Raw genomic sequence first — 20,030 nt, 5'->3', positions numbered from 1 at the left:
GAAAATAGGCTATTTGGATGCTCAGTGCCTGAGCGTTCATATACATATTTTTCTGATGTGTACCACAAATGGCCACAAAAACATCTGGAGTAGAAGAGGAACCTGAGAGGAGCAAGAACGCCATGTTAATCCATCCATCTTAACCCACTTATCCTGAACAGGGTCGCAGGGGGGCTGGAGCCAGCATACACTTATCCATTGCGACATACAGTTGATTAGACTAAGTAGGAGACAATCCTCCCCTGGAGCAATGCAGGGTTAAGGGCCTTGCTCAAGGGCCCAATGGCTGTGCGGATCTTATTTTGGCTACACTGGGATTAGACCTTAACCACTACGCTACAGGCAACCCCAAATGGGGTGATAAAATAAGTGTGGTGGCATTGGCTGTAAAAGCAGTCGTCTAGCAGTCGGAGGGTTTCCGGTTCGATCCCGCACTGTCGAAGTGTCCCTGAGCAAGATGCCTAACCCCCAAATGCTCCTGACGAACCGGCTGGTGCCTTGCATGTGTGAGTGTGTGTATGAATGGGTGAATGAGAAACAGCGCTATATAAATGCCAACCATTTACCGTAAAACACTCGGTGTGCTTGCAGAAGTTGAAAGACAACAATATATAATATCCAGTCTGTGCATAGGGCACTCCAGGCGTTTATTCCGTTATGAATACGTAGATCTTTTTCACTTGGTGTTATTTTACACGGTGCCACAAGGGGGGTGGAATGATTACTTGATCAGAGCATGAGTCCTTGAACGTCTTAGAATAGTTAATGCGTTTGATATATTTATTTTATTTTTTATTTCATAATGATCGATTTGCAGTGATCTACATTTCATGCATAAAAGCAATAGACTTAATATGTGTAAAAAAAAAAAACAATTAAAAAAAACCAACATTTGCCGTTTTAAAACATACTTGAACCTACATATATTCTCAGAATTGCTATTGATTGATCCTTACCGAAGGATTATAACGTCCTAAATTACATGTAAACATTAAACCGCACAAATAATGTATAAAGCAAAAAATAAACAGCTTCCTGTTAACATACAAAGACTGTTCACAGAGAGAGAGGGGGGATACAACTTAAGAGGTGAATTAAATATGAAACGGCATTATGCTCGGACTAATATTAAAAGTATGTGTATTTCGATTTGTGGTGTGGTGTTGTGGAATGGTCTCGAGGAAAAAATTAAACAGAGTATAAATGTAATGGAATTTAAAAAGATGTACAAAAAATATATTTTTACAAGGTACAGACGCGAAGAAGGAGAATGTGCCACTTGCTAGTGGTAAACGTTTTTGTTTGATTATACCACAGGACTGAAATTGATGAATTTACAAACCTAAAAACTGGTTTGTTTTTTCTACAATTGTAATTATTAAGTGTTAAGATTGGGATAGGACTGGATAAGCTTTGCTTCTTCCTATTCCATTTCGGACTTATTATCATTGTTCTTTTGTTCTTTATTTTTTTGTTTTGTTTTTTTATTTTAATGGTACGAAATAAAGATTATATAAAAAATAAAAAAAATTAGCATAGCTTGCACACTTTGGTAGTGATGAGACAGCAAATTGAAAAATTTAACAGGTATTATTTATGCATTATGTATTTTGGGTGAAATGCCAACATAATAAAATGCATCAAAGCTGCAGTGTTTGGTTGTTATTTGGATGCATTTAAACACTTAACACATAAAGCGCCATGAGTAAGCGCGGTAATATAGGCGACTATAAATTAATAATTTAAGTTACATCTCTACAGTATATGTGTGACGCAGAAAATACGAGGCTATTCAAACTATTTGTGGCTGGCAATAATTACGCTAAGCTTTTTGTCAAACATGCAACACTTTGGGAGGTAGATACTTCAGCTTCTCGGGAGTGACTCCCCTTTGAAGTGACACGATATCGTATGGTGACGTCATCACTGACTGCCACGAGGTGAAGTCTGACCGCAGCACGACTCGGTATTGGAGTTCATCCGCGACACATGACAACAAAATAATTCACTGAATGGTATTACTCAACATGAGTGCATGTGTCGCAATGACAGCTTTTGCAGGTTTTTTTCAATTTAAATTATGCAACATTTGAGACACCTGGATATGTTTTGTGTGTCGTAACGTTGCTAGTTTAAACGTCTTGTTATGCGTATCTTGCATGGTTTCCTAAAACGGCATTTAACCTAAATTGTATCGAACTACGGAGCTATTGCCAGTTAGACATTAACTTCAAATTAAAGTCAGTCACTAAAACGACATGTTGGTGTTTTTGTTTCGTTGATGTCGGCTTGGTTCTATCCTATGATTTCGTTCCCGTATCTGCACATGCCACTTGTGCTGGAAACGGCGGACAATCCAGAGAAACTAAAGTTCTGTGGCAGACACGTTGGCTCAATCTTGAATTCAAAAGAAACAGCGAGTGTCCGGAATCGCCGAGCCGGAATGGCGCCTTGTTCCACAGATACACTCAGACCTTGAAGTTGATGAGACGCTCTCTGTAACACTCCGCCTGCGGTAGAAGTGCTGAGGCCGGGTGAACCGCCATTTTGAATGTCAGGTTTGTTTCTCCCTCCGTCTCAAAGAGAGAAGATTCCAATTTCTTACTGGTGTCATTACGGGTGGTGAGTATTATTCACACTAAATTGGACCAGTTACATATAGCACTGCGTATAGACAACATCGGTGAAAAGAGCCCACTTGGGCGTTACGGAAAACAATGTCTGCGGGTTTTGGGTCGCTAGCTAACACCGGGGGTTGTCTGTCACGGGAAGGTGTTCGCTGTGTTAAAATTGCAGGTGTTTCTATCACTTGGCTAGCTTGCCATCAGCCCAGAGGTATTCATATTTCATAGTAGTTTACTAATGAATAATGAACGTGCTATTTCATATCTAATTTTGATATATTGAATATGTTGATGTTTTACAGAGGTAACTATAACTTTGCTGTGAATGAAAATCGATGCCGATATATAGCTAGGCCTACATAGCTTGCTGGCTAACGTAACGTTAGCTATTTGGCAGGCAAGTATTAGCAGTCGCTTAATATTAGCTAGTTCCGGAGAAAGATGAAGCCCTTTGAACGGTAAGCGTGCGAAGACGTTTGATATGAGTACAATGCGTGGTGACCCCAAAAAATATACATGGCAGACAAGCTAATTCCAACTCTGGCTTGCGAGCGGTTATTTTGGGGTTGCATCCGAGTTCCATTGCGACGAAACATTAGCTAGCTAGCAAACCAAGCTTATCCAGCCAGCTAGCACTGCATGTACTGAACAAGCAAGACCACTTTCAACCGCTTGTGTTTCGTTAAGCATAGACACCTAGCTAATTAGCAGTGTAATACTAGACAAGGGTAGCCTACATAGCAAAGCTAATTAACGTTAATAAAATGTATCGGGCACCTGTGTCAAAGTGAAAAGTCAGCTCGTTAACGTGGTTAATATTAGCCAAGTTTGTTGACTTGCCAGCGTTTCGTCATATATTAACCTCATCTTGGCTATTGCAGGGCTCTACGCAAACAGTTTTTCCAAGGAGCACATGTGCTCCAAAGTTGACATATTTAAGAGCACATTAATACATCTCAATTAGTAGTGGTCCTTCCTTGGGACCAGAATGTGGGAAGCTGATGAAATGGCAATGTTTAGGAAATTGGTCTTCAGAACTGTCTAGAACTAGGAGCTATGCATTTACTTTGCGCTTCAATTGAATGAGGTAAGCTAGTTACCTAGCTGGCTTTGAGTTAACTTCGTTGCGGTGTCACAGATAGTAGACATTGTAGTGGGCGTGCTACATGTAATCCAGGCTGTTTTTTTTATTTGCATACTCGCCAACCTGCTTTTGGAACCTCGGGTGACATCCCAGAATGGTGTAAATGGTTTACGTTTCTGTCACCAGAAGTACAATGCAACGAGAACCCCGATTAATAATGAGTACATTCAGAAGCCGTTTATTCCCTAATTAGAACTACTCCAAATATTTTGAATGTCATTCGTAACCAGGTTCACGTTTGCATGTACTTGCATTACAGGTGGTTACACTAATTGTGTATTAGTGAGCTGATCTACAAAGCGTTATATGTGCCTTTTAAATTATGATAAGCCAGTTAATATATGGCTCTTGGACATTGATTTGGCAGTTTTGTAGCATGTATTAATATATATATTTTAGGATTATGACCCAAAAACCCTCATGGCTTAAATATCAGATATTCTTTGATTGTCCGACGCAGATTGTGGAAATAAGGATGGGTCATGGGCGAAATGTTTACCGTATGTTTGGGAGTTGCATTAGGAAGCTTCGTGAGTTTGTGCCGGTGTAGTTCCTAACGGGCAAAACGTTCAGTGGCAGATGCACTGGAATGCATCAGGCACTGAACAGGTGTATTGCTCGGACCGCCCTGCTTTGCTTTGGAGTCTCCGGTCTCCTGACAGTCGCCCTTCATCAGCAGTTGTTGGGTGACTGCAGAGATGTGGCGTTGTGTTTTAACAGATCCCTCTCTGCGTTGCATGTGTGTGTGTGCATTGTGTGGCCAGTTCTGCAGTTGTTCTCGTGAGCCCAAGTCCGTGATCTGAATTTCTGTAGCAAACTTCCTGCAGGGTCTGCGGGTAACGTGTGTAAAATGTGAGCAGTGTAATTCACCCAGAGTCAGGAAGTAGGCTGTGTAATGTAATGCCAGTCCCACTGGTTTCTCTGCTCGGGTGGCACAGGTAGTAAAGAGGCCTCATTGTGAGCTTTGGTAATGCCCCATAGTGATTGACTGGATCCTTTCTAGTCAGGCTTTTTCCGGACTCTCCCTTACATTTCCCTATTTTGGGCTCCTCCCCTCCCTTGGCCCCGAGTGGCCTTTCGGCCATATGTAGGTTGTCGTTTTCTTCTTCTTCTTTTGTGTTTACGGCACCGGTTCTTGTGACGGATTTTCATTAATTTGTTATAGGAAATTAATTTTATGAAATCATACATACTACCGTTGGGTGACTTGTAGCGTAGTGGTTAAGGTACATGACTGGGTCCCGCAAGGTCGGTGGTTCGATCCCCGGTGTAGCCACAATAAGATCCGCACAGCCGTTGGGCCCTTGAGCGAGGCCCTTAACCCTGCATTGCTCCAGGGGAGGATTGTCTCCTGCTTAGTCTAATAAACTGTACGTCTCTCTGGATAAGAGCGTCTGCCGAAATGCCATTAATGTGAAAATGCAATACACATGCACAGAGAGCGAGCCTCGCTCAGACACTGCTAGCGTTGCTCTGGAGTTGATTTCCCAATGCAGCCGATACCAGTGAACATGTGTGTATCTAGAAACAAATGAGTTACTTATTTTTCGTTAAATGTTCATAGCATGGCAGATAATGCATTTTGGGCCACAATAAATATAAAATGGCACCCCCTTTGCTTTGAGTGGAGAAGACTGCTTCAGTTGCAAGGGATTGCCCTCAAGCCGATCCGAACTTGCCTCGATTATGCGCTTATTTGTAGCACCTTGACACCAGGTTACTGTTTCTCCAGAAGTCCTGACCTCCGCGCGGAGAATCTGCCCCGTCATGATTTTTGCAGCAAACTGTCAAAAGGCCAGGGAAGCAGCGTATTGTTGCCAAGGTAACGGGTCGTACACACGACCTGCGCGTCGTGCGTCTTTCACCACTGCTGCGCGGCGGTCATCAAGAGCAGCGCTCTGCACAGTTTTTTTTATTTTTAAAGACTGAGCGGCAAAACCCCAGCGGACTCATTTTCAGCATCTCTGAACCCGGGGCCCGGTCCTTGCGCTGCGCGGACATTGCCTGCTTCACCTCCTGCGGGTGTCCCGTCCTGCAGGTGTCCCGTCCTGCAGGTGTCCCGTCCTGTAGGTGTGCCGTCCTATAGGGAGGCTGCAGGTGTCCCGTCCTGTAGGGAGGCTGCAGGGTTCGGCGGATGGCTCCCTCCCCGGGTGGTTTGTACGGCGTCTCCTCCCCTCTCCCCCGTCCGGTTGCCATGCCCACGCCGCGCGGCGATTCCCCGGGCGGTCCTCCTGTTGTGGCAACCCTCCGTCACTCTCCTCTGGCTCTCTGCGCGTTGGGTGGAGCTAATGGTTGGCATTTATGTAGTTATATTAATCTCAGAGCGCTGTCTTGTTCTGGCTTCCTTTTGGCCCTTTTGTGGAATAGGTATTTTTGGAATGTTCTTTTTAAAAGTTCTCGGTCTGTGTTCCGGAGCTCTTTCAGCGCTTTCGGTAGATCCGGTTGGCGAGGGCGGGCGCACCCACAGAAACGCCGTGATCCCTCCGGGGCTCGGCACCCCCGAGGGGGAAAGTTTGGCGACAAATGAAGCGGTCACTTGCAAGTCTTTGATCGTGCACAAAAGGTGCGCTATGATTGCTGGATATTTCCTAGCAAACTGATTGTTGTTCTCTTGGTGAATATTGCCCACTAAAAGCAATGGAAAAATCAGGTTACGGGTTGTCTGCTCGTTGTACGTTCGGTGCTTTTGTGTGAGGCGGTTGCGGCTTTTGTCCCTTATTAAAGCCCAGCGGCTCAGCAGTGCAGGGGGGTAAGAATGTGGCTGAACAGTGGCGTTTTTGTCCTGGGGAGGTGAGGCCCTGCAGCCTGGCCTGTGGAGGTAGGTACGGCCCTGCAGGCTGTGAGTGTGGCCTGCTCCTGTGTGCCGTTTCTCCCTCCGGAGCCGGCCCCCGGCCCCCGGCCCCCTTCTGGCGTCCTGTTTTTGTTCTCGACCCGCAGATCCGCTCAACCTGACCCGTGCGCCACTGCCGCTGGTGGAAACGGTGGAGCGTTTGTTTGGACAATCCCCTTCCTCCCTCAGAAAGGAGACGGCCTAGTTAAAACAGAGACTATCCCCTTCCCCCCTCAGAAAGGAGACGGCCTAGTTAAAACAGAGAGGCTAGCCTCTTCCCCCCTCAAAAAGGAGACGGCCTAGTTAAAACAGGGACTATCCCCTTCCCCCTCAGAAAGGAGACGGCCTAGTTAAAACAGGGACTATCGCCTTCCCCCTCAGAAAGGAGACAGCCTAGTTAAAATGGGGACTATCCCCTTCCCCCTCAGAAAGGAGACAGCCTAGTTAAAAAGGGGACTATATCATTCCCCCCTCAGAAAGGAGACGGCCTAGTTAAAACAGGGACTATCCCCTTCCCCCTCAGAAAGGAGATGGCCTAGTTAAAACAGGGACTATCCCCTTCCCCCTCAGAAAGGAGACAGCCTAGTTTAAATGGGGACTATATCATTCCCCCCTCAGAAAGGAGATGGCCTAGTTAAAACAGAGAGACTAGCCTCTTCCCCCTAAGAATTGAGTTGGCCTCGTTAAAACTGAGACTATCCCCTTTGCCCTTAGAAAGGAGTGGGCCTAGTCGAAGTACAGAGAATATCCCCTTCCCTCTACTAAAAGGAGTGTAAATGCGTTAAATCAGTTTAAATGTACACTTTTGGCTCCGTTAACGTCTCTTGTTCACCGGTCAGCCAAGGGGAGGAGTTTCACCGTTTGTGTGCGTTTGAACGCCATTTCTCGGGCACTGATGGAAAAACCGGCACCTGGATAATTGGGGGCTTGTATGATGTTAGCCAGATACCCGTCTGCCATTAACGGGGTAACGGGGGGCACGTGGAGCTTGGCTTCGTTTGAAATGCAGGGCCCTGACTCTTTTTTTTTTTGTGTGTGTGTGTGTGTGTGTGTGTGTGTGTGCGCGAAAGGGTGTGAATTGCATGAGTCATATAATGTAAATCTGCCCACGCCAGCGCGGTGCTTAAGCCCGAACAGCAGACGGGAGATTAATTGCAGCGGTTTGGTCCCCGTCGCTTTTGCACTTGCAGCGGCCGACGATGCCACACATATGGCTGGGTGCGTTCACTGTGTAAACCGTTTCCATTCATTTATCATTCATCGCAATACATTACACTTTATTCAGCAGATGCTTTTTAGCCAAGGCCACGTACGGACAAGTGCATATCAAGGTAATTCAAACAAACTACAAAACGGGTTGGATAAGCTACAATTCACAAAGAATCTGTTGGGACAGCCATGAATAGTATTTCCAGTGCACATGGCAAATAGGCCTACTCGGTAAGGAATTAGGATTGTTCTGTAACAACAGTACAGCTTATTATATTTTACTTTTCCAGGTGAGTCCCATTGAGAGTTCCATCTCTTCTTCAGGGGGAGAGGAGATGGAACAAGAATGTAAATAATAAGTGTTTGGCATTTATATAGCGCGTTTATCCATGCTTCTCATTCACCCATTCACACACACACACACACACACACACACACACACTCACTCACTCACTCACTCACTCACTCACTCACTCACTCACTCACTCACTCACTCACTCACTCACTCACTCACTCACTCACTCACTCACTCACTCACTCACTCACTCACTCACTCACTCACTCACTCACTCACTCACTCACTCACTCACCAATGGCGATTGGCTGCCATGCAAGGCACCAACCAGCTGATGAGGAGCTTGGGGGTTAGGTGTCTTGCTCAGTGACACTTTGACACGCCCAGGGCGGGATCGAACCGGCAACCCCTCCGTCTGCCAGACGACTGCTCTTACCTCCTGAGCAGGAGTGTCGCCCCGTCATGTAAGATGCAAGCAGTTAGTTCTCACATGAAGCGCATTCAGGAATACAGAAAGGAAAATTCAGATTATTAAATTCAAGTAAAGCAATTGCAAACGTCGGATTTTAAGGTTTGCAATGATCTCTTGAAATCATCCAAAGGCGTGAAATAGTCCAGGATTCAGGAGATGCTGGGGAAAAGAGCGCTTGATGAAGGTGTCAGCTCTGTCTGATGGGTGATGGAGCCCAAGTCTTGGGTTACGCGTGCGCTGCGGGTTTTCTGCGATTCCTTTGTTGCGTTTCAGTACTTCTGACCTCCTTCTCTCTGTGGCCCTTGGCTTGACGGACATGCCTATTTTTGGCTCCGTATTCCTCCTTGTAGATCTCTGTCTGGGGCGGATATGTAAAGTACTGTTACGGATGAGTCAAAAAAAGTTTTAGTGTGAATTTCCCGTTTTCAAAAGAGTGCAGTAAACGTTCTAACACAATTTACTGTGCACAACCCGGAAGAACACTTTTATTTAGATCTTAGTTGATTGTCTGTGTTTGTTGATAAACGGTTTCGCTGATAAACGTGTGCGCATCAACAGTTTTGCTCCGTCTAGTTTATTGTTGCACGTTTAAAACGCCGAGCTGTAATATTTTCAGATTAAAAATAGCTTGCCGTGCCTTTTTTTGTAGCGATCCTGATTCAGTGTGTTTGTGTTCATAATCCGCTCCTCTGTATGAAGCTTTCTTCCGGTGGCATCGGGTGTGACCTTTCCACCACCTATTCAGATACGATGACGGACAGGAAGTTGTGAAATGAAGCAATTAAAGTCTTTAAATCTGTGTTTTAAAACGCGGTTTGATGCGTCGCTCGGTTGTTACGGCTCCAGACGAGTCTGACGGCATTGTCGGTTGCCTGCAGGCGGTCCTCCTTCTCCCGAGATGCGCGACGGCTCGATTATTAGAAAAATGTAAAAATAGAACGCTCGCCTCCTATTCATAGCTCCAGTTCGGATGGCGTGTGAAAACAAACCTGCGTGTCGCAGTAAATCGGGGAGCGTGCAATTAACCGAGGCGCTGCACACGCAGTTCAGGGAAACGTCCCTCGTGCTGTGTGGCACCTGCCTAACCCGGGGCCCGTTTCACGAAGCAGGATTACGGGGTTAGTTTGATCTGCCACGTCAGTAACCGACTGTGGCTTCGAGCAAAGAGCCTAATTCACGTTTTCTCAACTTCCCTGTCATAATCATCTCTTTTTCTTGCCACTTTGTCGCCTCTCCCGATGGGTAGAGTTAGGAGTCGATGAAGAGTCAGAAAAAAAACATAAAAAATGAGAAGACTGCATGATTTAAGGTTTACTCTAACCCGGCTGCCATTTGGTGCACACACGTAAATGCTGATTTATGCTTTGTCACACAACGCTCTTGATAAGCATGGCTGGACAAAAACGGAATAATTTCAACTGGAAAGGGTGTCACTTTTTCCCTCAGTGTCGTGTGCCTGTGGCGTAGTGGTTAAGGTATAAATGACTGGGACAGGCGAGGTTGGGGGGTTCGAATCCCGTTGTAGCCAGAATAAGATCCGCACAGCCGTTGGGCCCTTGAGCAAGGCCCCTTAACCCTGCATTGCTCCAGGGGAGGATTGTCTCCTGCTTAGTCTAATCAACTGTACTTCGCTCTGGATAAGATCGTCTGCCAAATGCCAGTAAAAAATGTAATTTTATGCCGGGGGGCTCTCATACTTAGTCGTGAGTGTACTCGGTCTGTGTACACTCACGTAAACAAATGACCACGAGTGCCGCGTCTCGTTACGAAGTATACACGTTGAATGTCTTGAAACGCCTTCGTTTTTGTCAAGTGTCCTGAGACGACGTGTGAATCAGGTCTGGCCCAGAGTGACTTGCGCAGTGACTGACTTGCTGCAGGAATGTATAACCTGGATAGGGCTGCCCTGCATGCTGATCTGGGGTGTAGTTGACCACTGGATGAACCAATCATGGGAAGGCTTTAAATCCAAAATGAATTCTGTGTCCCAGACAAGTTCACAATAGAGGTGTCTTCCATCGTCAGTCGTAGGAAGGTTTCTGTTGAAATTGGGCTCTTCGGCCAGATTTGTTCAAAGGCTTCCCTCCAGAATGAATGGCAGAATGAATATCACGTACTTCTGTAAGAGAACATTGTAATAATTGCTCTGTAACGAATATAGGAAATGAGCACTTACGGCAATGTTGGGTTGTTGTTGTGCCTGGCTAGCTAGCCAACCAGCTACAGTCTGATTACATTAATAACATTTGGCGGACGCTCTTATCCAGAGCGATGTACAGTTGATTAGACTAAGCAGGCGACAATCCTCCCCTGGATCAATGCAGGGTTAACGGCCCAACGGCTGTGCGGATCTTATCGTGGCTCCACCGGGGATCGAACCGCCGGTCATGTACCTTAACCGCTACGCTACAGGCCGCCCTGATCAGCGTCGCCTTTTCCCGTTAAGAAAATGAAATCAAGCCAAACCGACGTCTCTTCTACACTCGATTGCCTGTGACAAGGCTGCGCCCGTTAGATGAATATTTGTAGACCTGGGCAGGGTGTGCCCAGTGAGATTACATCGTGCCAGTCCCAGAGTAGGCACAGGCCCGTTTCCTCTGCAGCCGTTGAGTCATAGCCGTGGACTCATCTTACGGAGGCCGGCTTTTGTACGGCGAGCTTAACGGCTGGGTTTTCAGGGCGGGCAGCGCCATCGGAACGATTACTGCCCAGAAACGACGGTTTTTGAAATGCGCCGACTCGCCGATATCTGCTGTGCGCAGAATCGTTTAGCGCTCCGTCCCGTCGGATAATAAATTTTCCCGCCGTCAACGGAAATGTGCACGGAACCTCCCTCCTCCCGTGCCCAGGAGTGCTTTTGCAGGGCCGTACGATCGCCCTGATCTAGGAATATGTTTCTGGGTGGGTGGGTGGCGGATTTAGTACAGTGGAGCGTTGTTAAAGCTAGCGGTCCGTGACCAGGCTAGCCGCTCGGCTAATGGGGGGGGGGGGAGCCGCGGTGGGTCTGCAGTGTCTGTGTGAGGGCCGGTGGGCTGGCCCCTTCAGGAGACGCAGCGTGTTAGACTCACAGAGGCCCAGGGACCCGGGACAATCATCATTATTCCTGGCTCCTAGGGTGCCACCTCTAATATACTGGATAAAACGGAGCGATGCTTCCTTGTGTTTGAAGCTGCAATGCCCCTCTCCTGTTCTTTCTCGTGTTCTCTCCTTTCTTGCTCTCTCTCTCTCTCTCTCTCTCTCTCTCTCTCTCTCTCTCTCTCTCTTTCTCTGCCTGTCTTTCTCTCTCTCTCTCTCTTTCTCTGCCTGTCTTTCTCTTTCTGCCTCTCACATACTCTCCTCTTGTTCTGCTTCTCTTTCTCCCTCCCTCTTTCCCTCCTCTTCCTCTCTCTCGGGGTTGTAAATAGGGGGTTGGGGTAGGCTTGAAGGTAATGGTAGAGTGTGTTTCAATAAAGGAACATCAGACGTCAGGGCCTCTCCCTCCCTCCCTCCATCCCTCCCTCCCTCTCTCTGTCCTTGCTGCAGCCAGCAGTATTAAAGGTGCTTGCTTGTCCTGTGCTTCGTGTCTGTTCAGGAACTCCAGGCCGGTTGCCAGATTATGCGGATCTTCATTTCCCAGACACTGCGTTGTCATAACCAAGCCGTCAGCCCTGGATCTTCTTTCAGTGGTGCAAATTTTGGGAGTTGAAATCAGGCCATCTTTGTTCCTGTCCTGTTCTGCTCGGTTTTTTTTTTATGTGTTGCTTTGCCTTAGACTTCTTCTTTTAAAAGTCAAATGAGCATGGTCCCAGGGCTGGGGGGGTGTGTGTTCTAGATGCTTGTGGAAGCAGCATTGAGTAGTGAAAACACTGGTTGAGTTTGCCATTTCCTGTCGAGTGTGGCGCCCGTTGAGCTTTCTGTGATGTCACTTCCTGTTCCACAGTTGTGGGGCCATCATTCACTTCCCTTCCGTTTCTGTTTCTCTCTCCGGGGCGCTCTGCTCGATGGTGTGGGCTTCCTGGGGTGCTCTGCCGCGGACCAGTCGGTTCCCGTTAAGCTTTGCAACGCCCACTGTTGCGCTAATTCACTCGTTCCCTAACCCCCGCTGACTAACTGCAACTGCTGCTTTTTGCAGACTTTTGCAATTTTGCCACGCGCCGATAACGCCGTGTTCCAGCCCAGGGTGGGGTGGGGGTTGTCTTTGCCCACAAGAGGTTCCCGAAATGTGCTTTAGTGACCCAGCCCCACTGCCTACCCTCCCCGGCTGGCGGTAGTGAGTGTGGGTGAGAGCCCACAGCCTGTTCTACCCCACACACCCTCCTCTACCCCACACGCCCTGCCCTACCCCACACGCCCTGCTCTACCCCACACGCCCTGCTCTACCCCACACGCCCTGCTCTACCCCACACGCCCTGCTCTACCCCACACGCCTGCCCTGCTGTACCCCACACGCCCTGCTCTCCCCCACACACCGTTCAGTCCCTTCATTTATGGAATTACGGTGTTTGGCTGACACCCACCCCCCTCACCGGCAATGTAAAATGCGTTTGGAGCTTTGCGTGGCAATAAAGGAAGCGCAAACGGATTTGGGAGTTTGGGAATGGCCATTAAGATAGGAAAGTGCAGCACCAACACACCAAAATAAATAAATAAATAAAATGAAGAAACTGTTTTGTAATTGAAACGGCCTGTCGTAAGATGGCGTTGCCTCCAGAAATTCATAATGGGATTTAAAAGCCATGAAGGGTCCTCTGGTCCCCAGTCTAATCTCACTCCTGCTGGGATTCCGCTGCCTGGAAACAGGCCAACGGCCAATCAGGTTTCACTGGGGGGGACGGTGCCCGAAAGCCTCCGTTTCTTAACGTGTTCGTTTTCCTTTGCGTTCCGTATGCGCTGCGTTTGCCCTTTATAGCCGGGGTCCTCGAGGGCCAAGAACTGCTGGTGTCCCACCCATCCCTTTACCTGGGAGTCAGGTGTGAAAGACGGTCTGGCCCGATCAGTAGCGCGACTTGCCCAGGAGAAAAGAACCAGTCCTGGATGTGGAGTCGCGGGCTGGAATTGATCATCACTGCTTCGTAGTTCCTGCACACGGCCCTGTGGCATCGCAGCAACGTTGCCCGAACGTCGCGGCAACGTCGCCCGAACGCCGGCCTTTTCCGCGCGCGTCTTCAGCCGGACGCCGTGCCGGAAAGCGCCGCTGCGATCGTTTCCCGTTCGGACCTGCGGGGCGGCCGAACGAGGGCAGAATTTAATCTGGCCGGCGAGCACGTGCTGGCTTTAATCTTTAATGAGGCGTCGGCGCTTTGAAACCCTAGCACCCCGCTCTGAGGGCTGTGCGCGGAGTGGAATTTCAGCGCCCGTTCTTCCACCACACAAACCAGGCCTCGGGGGGGGGGGGGGGGGGTTCCCCCCCCCGCGGTTACTCTGTGAAGCGCCTTTGTGGCAGTTTCGCCGTCAAAAGGGCTACGCAAATAAAATCGAGTCGGACTCGATTTGTTTACAGATTTGCAGAAAATAACACAGGCAAATGCGGTGTAAGGGGCCGTGCAGTTTGTGGGTTTTTGTAGTATTAAAGGTACAGTAGGTAATTTCTGACTTCTAACGGTCAAGAGAGGATTTGCAGCAACGAACACGCTCAAACCACAACCGTTTTCAACCAATGAGCTTGAATTATTATTGTACAGCGATGGATGTTTTAGCACAGAGTGCTGGCCCGTCAACTGCATATTTTGAAACTCGAATTTAAGGACTGTAAACACAGGCTGAGGGTGAGTCAACATGTCAGTGAGCCTTTTTAAATGCTAAAACAGTACTGGTAACTATTTTAACACAAAAATCTTACCCTATTGTACCTTTTAAAAAAAATTGGGGAAAAGGAACAATCCGTGTGTAATTGATCATTAACCCACTCCAGTGTGCTGGAATGGGACTGGCAGACTGTCCTGTGAGATGCCGTTGTGAAGTCCGTTGGCTGAACTGCTGTGGGAATGTGGCTCTTGGGGTTTGTAAATAGCGGGAGGGTGAGGGCGGCCTGACCCACGGTCCTGTCCTTCCCTCTGTGACACGGGAAGGGAGAGGCTGTTTCCTGGAGCTTTTAGCCCAGCCAATCACAGACGGTCTGTACATACAGTACTGTGCAAAAGTGTTAGGCACCTGTATAACACTCTGTGCAGATATGATTCTTTAAAAAATAATTAAACGAAAGGTCCTAAATAAACGTACGATACATTTTGCATTGCATTTGAGTAATTTGGTAGAATAGTTAAACGGAATTAAAATCAATATTTTTTGTGACCACCCTTCGGCGTAAAAACTGCATCACTTCTCTGAGATAGCCAACGCTGTCCTGCAGTTCTATAAGACAATCAGCAGGGCGGTTGTTCCAAGCATGTTGGGGAACTTGCCACAGTTCTTCTGCAGACTTTGGTTGGCTCTTTGCTTCTGATCTGACAGCCTTGATCAAGTTTTTATGTAAAAAGTAGTCAATTGCTGACAGTAATATGTTACTTTTTACAATTAAATACAAAAATGTCTCTGTAAAATTAAATATTTTGGAAAATGAATGTTTCGAAATCTCAAATGTGTTCTTTACTCATACTAACACACACAAAAAATAAACGTATATATAATAAGGTCTTGGGTGCCTAAGACTTCTCCACAGTACTGTACTTCTTCACAGGCAGTTTCCTCCTGTGTGCATTTCTATCCAATGTATGTAACTAAGTTACTACTTACTCGCTGTTCGCTCACTAGTTCTGAAAGCCCCCGTGTAGTCACTGATACCACTTCTGGTTCTGGCTCTGGTTCCGTTCTGGAGTCTCTGAACCTCGGTGCTTTCCGGCGAACCAGCCCACGTCCATACCAGTTTAAGCAGAACCAATTTCCACCGCCCTCCGTTGATGGTGGAGGGCGGTGGAACTTTGGTTCTGCTTAAACTGATATGGTTGCTCAATGCACAAGGTTAGGTGGAAGTAAGCTTTCGTCTCCTCCTTCCTCTTGTCTTCAGCGCCTAGAATATGACACGCCCACTGATGACGTCACGGTTCGCAAGGAAAAACCAACTATTTTTTGGTTCCGGCTGAGAACCAACTTTTCAGGTTCCGAACCAATTTGTTTTCGGTCTGAAGGCCTATCCGGGAAGGAAAGCACCTTGCGGGGGGGAGTTGACTTCACTGCAAAAAATAAGTCTGTCTTAACAAGTATCTTAGTCTTACATTTAGACTTAAAATCGTATTTGTATAAATTTTTTGCTTAATGGGACAAAACAACTGCAAATGAGGTGAGCAAGTTTGAATCATTTCGAGATTTGGCGACGGGTTGAGAAAATGAGACGTGTCAAGCAAACAGTGACCTAAAATAATGAAATCTTATTACGAGACCAAAATGTGTGTCATGACGGCCAAGGAAATTATCTCCAGAAATACCGAGAGAGCCCCAAACCTCAAACCTGAGACTTCGATGCCACACCAGGCTACGTAAAAACTCCCTTGATCACAGATCACAGATCACAGAACTTCTTGTGCACACTTGGCAGTGCTGCTTTTGTCAGGAACTGATTTGTACGGTGATAAAATCCCAGCTGGTTTGAGCTGCAGTGTAAATATAACCAGGTAATTTTGTGCAAACTGCCTCTTTGTGGCCTTATTCGCCCTGTTAATATTATGTGTGGTAGGACGTCCTGGGCTCATGCGAATGTACTTTCTAAGTTCCACATGCTCCTACATTGTACTGTTAATAAACTGCTAGTTCATCATTTACTCTGTGTTTTTTACTGTTCTGGGATTCATCTGATGTACAAAGTGTGCTATAAAAATAGTTCTTTATTATGAAGTTAAATAACCTCATGCTTATGCGTCTCAATGACTTGCTCTCCATCATTATGTTTTTCGACTTGGCGCACATCAGTTTTCAGTGGCTGCACTGTAGACCTCTGTATTGGCGTGAAGTGTGTCCTGATAAATGTGCATTTATATAGCGCCTTTATCCAAAGTGCTGTACAATTGATGCTTCTCATTTACCCATTCACACACACACACTCGTACACCAAAGATAGACTGCCATGGAAGGCACCGACCAGCTCGTCAGGAGCATTTGGGGGTTAGGTGTCTTGCTCAGGGGCACTGCCCGGGCGGGGGATCGAACCGGCAACCCTCCGACTGCCAGACGACCGCTCTTACCTCATTATGTCGGCCCGTGTCATGTTTTACATCGCCTTGAGAAGGGAGACCCCGCTGACGTGTCCTCAGTCTTGACACACCGAGTTTCTCCATAGCAACGCGTTTCCTCTTCTCTGGTTTTTTTCCCCCAGAGGATGCCAGCTCCGATCAGACTGCGGGAGCTGATCCGGACCATCCGGACCGCTCGCACCCAGGCGGAGGAGCGGGAGATGATCCAGAAGGAGTGCGCCGCCATCCGGTCCTCCTTCCGGGAGGAGGACAACACGTACCGCTGCCGAAACGTCGCCAAGCTCCTGTACATGCACATGCTGGGGTACCCCGCGCACTTCGGCCAGGTGAGAGGGGGGGGCGCTACGCTACGCTGCCTTGCGCTGCGTCACGCTTGCTTTCCCGCTGCGTTACGTTACATTAAATGGTAAATGGCAGGCATTTATATAGCGCCTTTATCCAAAGCGCTGTACAATTGATGCTTCTCATTCACCCATTCATACACACACTCGCACACCGACGGCGATTGGCCAGCTCGTCAGGAGCATGGTCGGGGCCTCGACAGCCCGGGCGGGGGACCGAACTGGCAACCCTCCGACTGCCAGACGACTGCTCTTACTGCCTGAGCCATGTCACCCCCCCCCCCCCCCAAGGGCGGGACATTACACTACATTACATTTATCTGAAGCGAGGTTCGAAAAAGTACATGCCAAGGCCAAAAGAACAAACTACAGAACGGGCCAGATGAGATGCATTTCACATAGAATCAGTTGAACAGCCGTGAACGTTAAGTCTAGTACACGTGGTTAATTGGTCAAGTCAGTAAGTAATTAAGTAATAAGGGCAGGAACTACAGTGCCTATGCGCATGCACATGTTTGCTCACCCAGCATGCGTCAGTTTGGTGAGGGTAACTTATTCAATGGTACAGAAAACCACAGTTTCTGAAAAATCTCCTTTTGTTGTGTTATGGTCCCCTGTTATTTTCCCCTACCGTCTTAAAAAGAGAACACGATTTGACATGAGGAACGGGCTCGGAGAAAAATAAAGACGTACAAAGACTTTACCCGCACGTCGCGTCTTGCGAAAACAACCTTTAGTGAAATGACAAACGTTTCACGAACAATCCTTTCCTCACTGTCTTGAAAGTGTCAGGCAGCCTGAAAATGATTAACTTGGGCTCCTCTCCGTTCCTCCCTTTCTCCATTTCTCCATTTCTCTTTAGTCTGGTTGCTGAGTGTTGTCCCCACCCCCCCACCCCCGGCATTTCATCACCGGTTATTCCGCTCTGATCCTGTGTTTTAAAATGGCCGCCCGTGTGTTTGTCCAGTTGGAGTGCCTGAAACTCATCGCCTCTCAGAAGTTCACGGACAAGCGGATAGGCTACCTGGGCGCCATGCTCCTGCTCGACGAGAGGCAGGACGTCCACCTGCTCATGACAAACTGCATCAAGAAGTGAGAGGCTGGAGACGCCGGCTCTGCCCGGCTCTGCCCGGTCCTGCCCGGTCCACTGCACCGCTGCCCTCTGGAGAGACCGCATACCAGCATACCACTCCTGCTAAATCTCAGGCTGATTTTCATTTAAATGTAGTGTGGTAAATGTCTTGCTCAGGGACACTTTGACGCACCCAGGGCGGGGGGATCGAACCGGCAACCCTCCGACTGCCAGACGACTGCTCCTACCCACAGAGCCAATGTCGCTCCCCTGTGTAGTGCATCTGCTCAGGCTTCATTTCAGACTACTCGTGCCACATTTCATTGAAAATCAGCCTGAAATAAGTGTGTGGTTTCGAACACAGCCTTTGACTTTTCATGCTTCTTCATCAAACCTCAGTCAATTCACTGCAATGGAAGTAAAACATAAAAACATATATATATATATATATATATATATATATATATATATATATATATATTTTTTTTTTAAGTGGTTTAATATTGAATTGTTATTATTATTATTTTTACCTATTTAATTGAACACGGGTAATGCTGGTGCGCTTGTTCTGTCAGAAGTGTGAAGTTTGGCTCAGCTGTTGATCTGGTGTTTTCTCGATGTCCTCTCAACCTGTCTGACCAGTGCTTCCTCTACTCCATCTCTATCTGTCCACTGCTTCCCAACTCTCCTTTCCTCTCTTTTCCCCTCCCTTTCTTTCTCTCTCCCACTCCTCTCTTAACTCCCTCACTCCCCCCTCCTCTCTAACTCCCTCACTCCCCCCTCCTCTCTAACTCCCTCACTCCCCCCTCCTCTCTAACTCCCTCACTCCCCCCTCCTCTCTAACTCCCTCACTCCCCCCTCCTCTCTAACTCCCTCACTCCCCCCTCCTCTCTAACTCCCTCACTCCCCCCTCCTCTCTAACTCCCTCCCTCCCACCTTTCTCCCCTGCTCCCCCTCTCCCTTTCTCCCCTGCTCCCCCTCTCTCTCCCTCTCTCCCCTGCTCCCCCTCCCCCTCTCTCTCTTACCTCCCTCACCCCCCCTCCTCTCTAACTCCCTCCCTCCCCCCTCTCTCTCCCTTTCTCCCCTGCTCCCCCTCCCTCTCTCCCCCTCCCTCTCTCCCCTGCTCCCCCTCCCTCTCTCTCCCCTGCTCCCCCTCCCCCTCCCTCCCCCCCTCCCCCTCTCCCTCAGTGATCTGAACCACAGCACGCAGTATGTGCAGGGCCTGGCCCTCTGCACGCTGGGCTGCATGGGCTCGTCGGAGATGTGCCGGGACCTGGCCGGCGAGGTGGAGAAGCTGCTCAAAACCTCCAACTCCTACCTGAGAAAAAAGGTGCCTTCGTTTTTCATGATTTCGTTTTGAGTGTGAGGTTCTGTTTTGGGGCGACCCCTCTCAGCTTACTTGCACGGTGGGTGTTTTTGCTGTTGGATTTGAGAAGCTGTAGAGCTGCTTCTTTGGGTAACTCACGCCAGGTGGGTTTTATTCTACGGTCGAGTGATCCAGGCGAAGTTTATTCTACGATACAAGGATCCAGGTGGGTTTTATTCTATGGTAGGATGCTCCTGGTGGGGTCTTATTCTATGGTAGGATGCTCCTGGTGGGGTTTTTTTCTGTAGTAGAATGTTCCAAGTGGGGTTTATTCTATGGTAGGTTTTTTTTTTCCCTATGGTGGAGTGTTTTTTTTTTTTTTTTTTTCAGTGGTGGAGTGTTTTTTTTTTTGGTGGAGTGCTTTATGACGTTGGAGTTGTGTCCGCAGGCAGCTCTGTGTGCCGTGCACGTGATCAGGAAGGTCCCGGAGCTGATGGAGATGTTCCTCCCGGCCACCAAGAACCTGCTGAGTGAGAAGAACCATGGTGAGATGCCTCCAGAGGAGAACATCACCG

General features: G+C 48.0%; 1 protein-coding gene across 1 annotated transcript in view; it reads left to right on the top strand.

Annotated features, from left to right (window-relative positions):
* Positions 1-1,960: 1,960 nt before the first annotated feature.
* LOC133130499 (AP-1 complex subunit gamma-1-like) overlaps positions 1,961-20,030 on the top strand; it is a 33,270-nt gene continuing 15,200 nt past the window's right edge. Inside the window, exons 1-5 of the mRNA XM_061245127.1 lie at positions 1,961-2,015; positions 16,859-17,062; positions 18,045-18,169; positions 19,338-19,479; positions 19,904-20,007. Of these exons, the coding sequence (XP_061101111.1) occupies positions 2,013-2,015; positions 16,859-17,062; positions 18,045-18,169; positions 19,338-19,479; positions 19,904-20,007 (578 nt within the window). The 5' untranslated portion in view covers positions 1,961-2,012. The remainder of the gene's footprint in view (positions 2,016-16,858; positions 17,063-18,044; positions 18,170-19,337; positions 19,480-19,903; positions 20,008-20,030) is intronic.

The sequence above is a fragment of the Conger conger genome, chromosome 6 (genome assembly GCF_963514075.1).
Source record: "Conger conger chromosome 6, fConCon1.1, whole genome shotgun sequence".
Classification (NCBI taxonomy): domain Eukaryota; kingdom Metazoa; phylum Chordata; class Actinopteri; order Anguilliformes; family Congridae; genus Conger; species Conger conger.
Note: the sequence above shows the minus strand (reverse complement) of the source record. Positions and strands in the feature narration are given on the sequence as shown.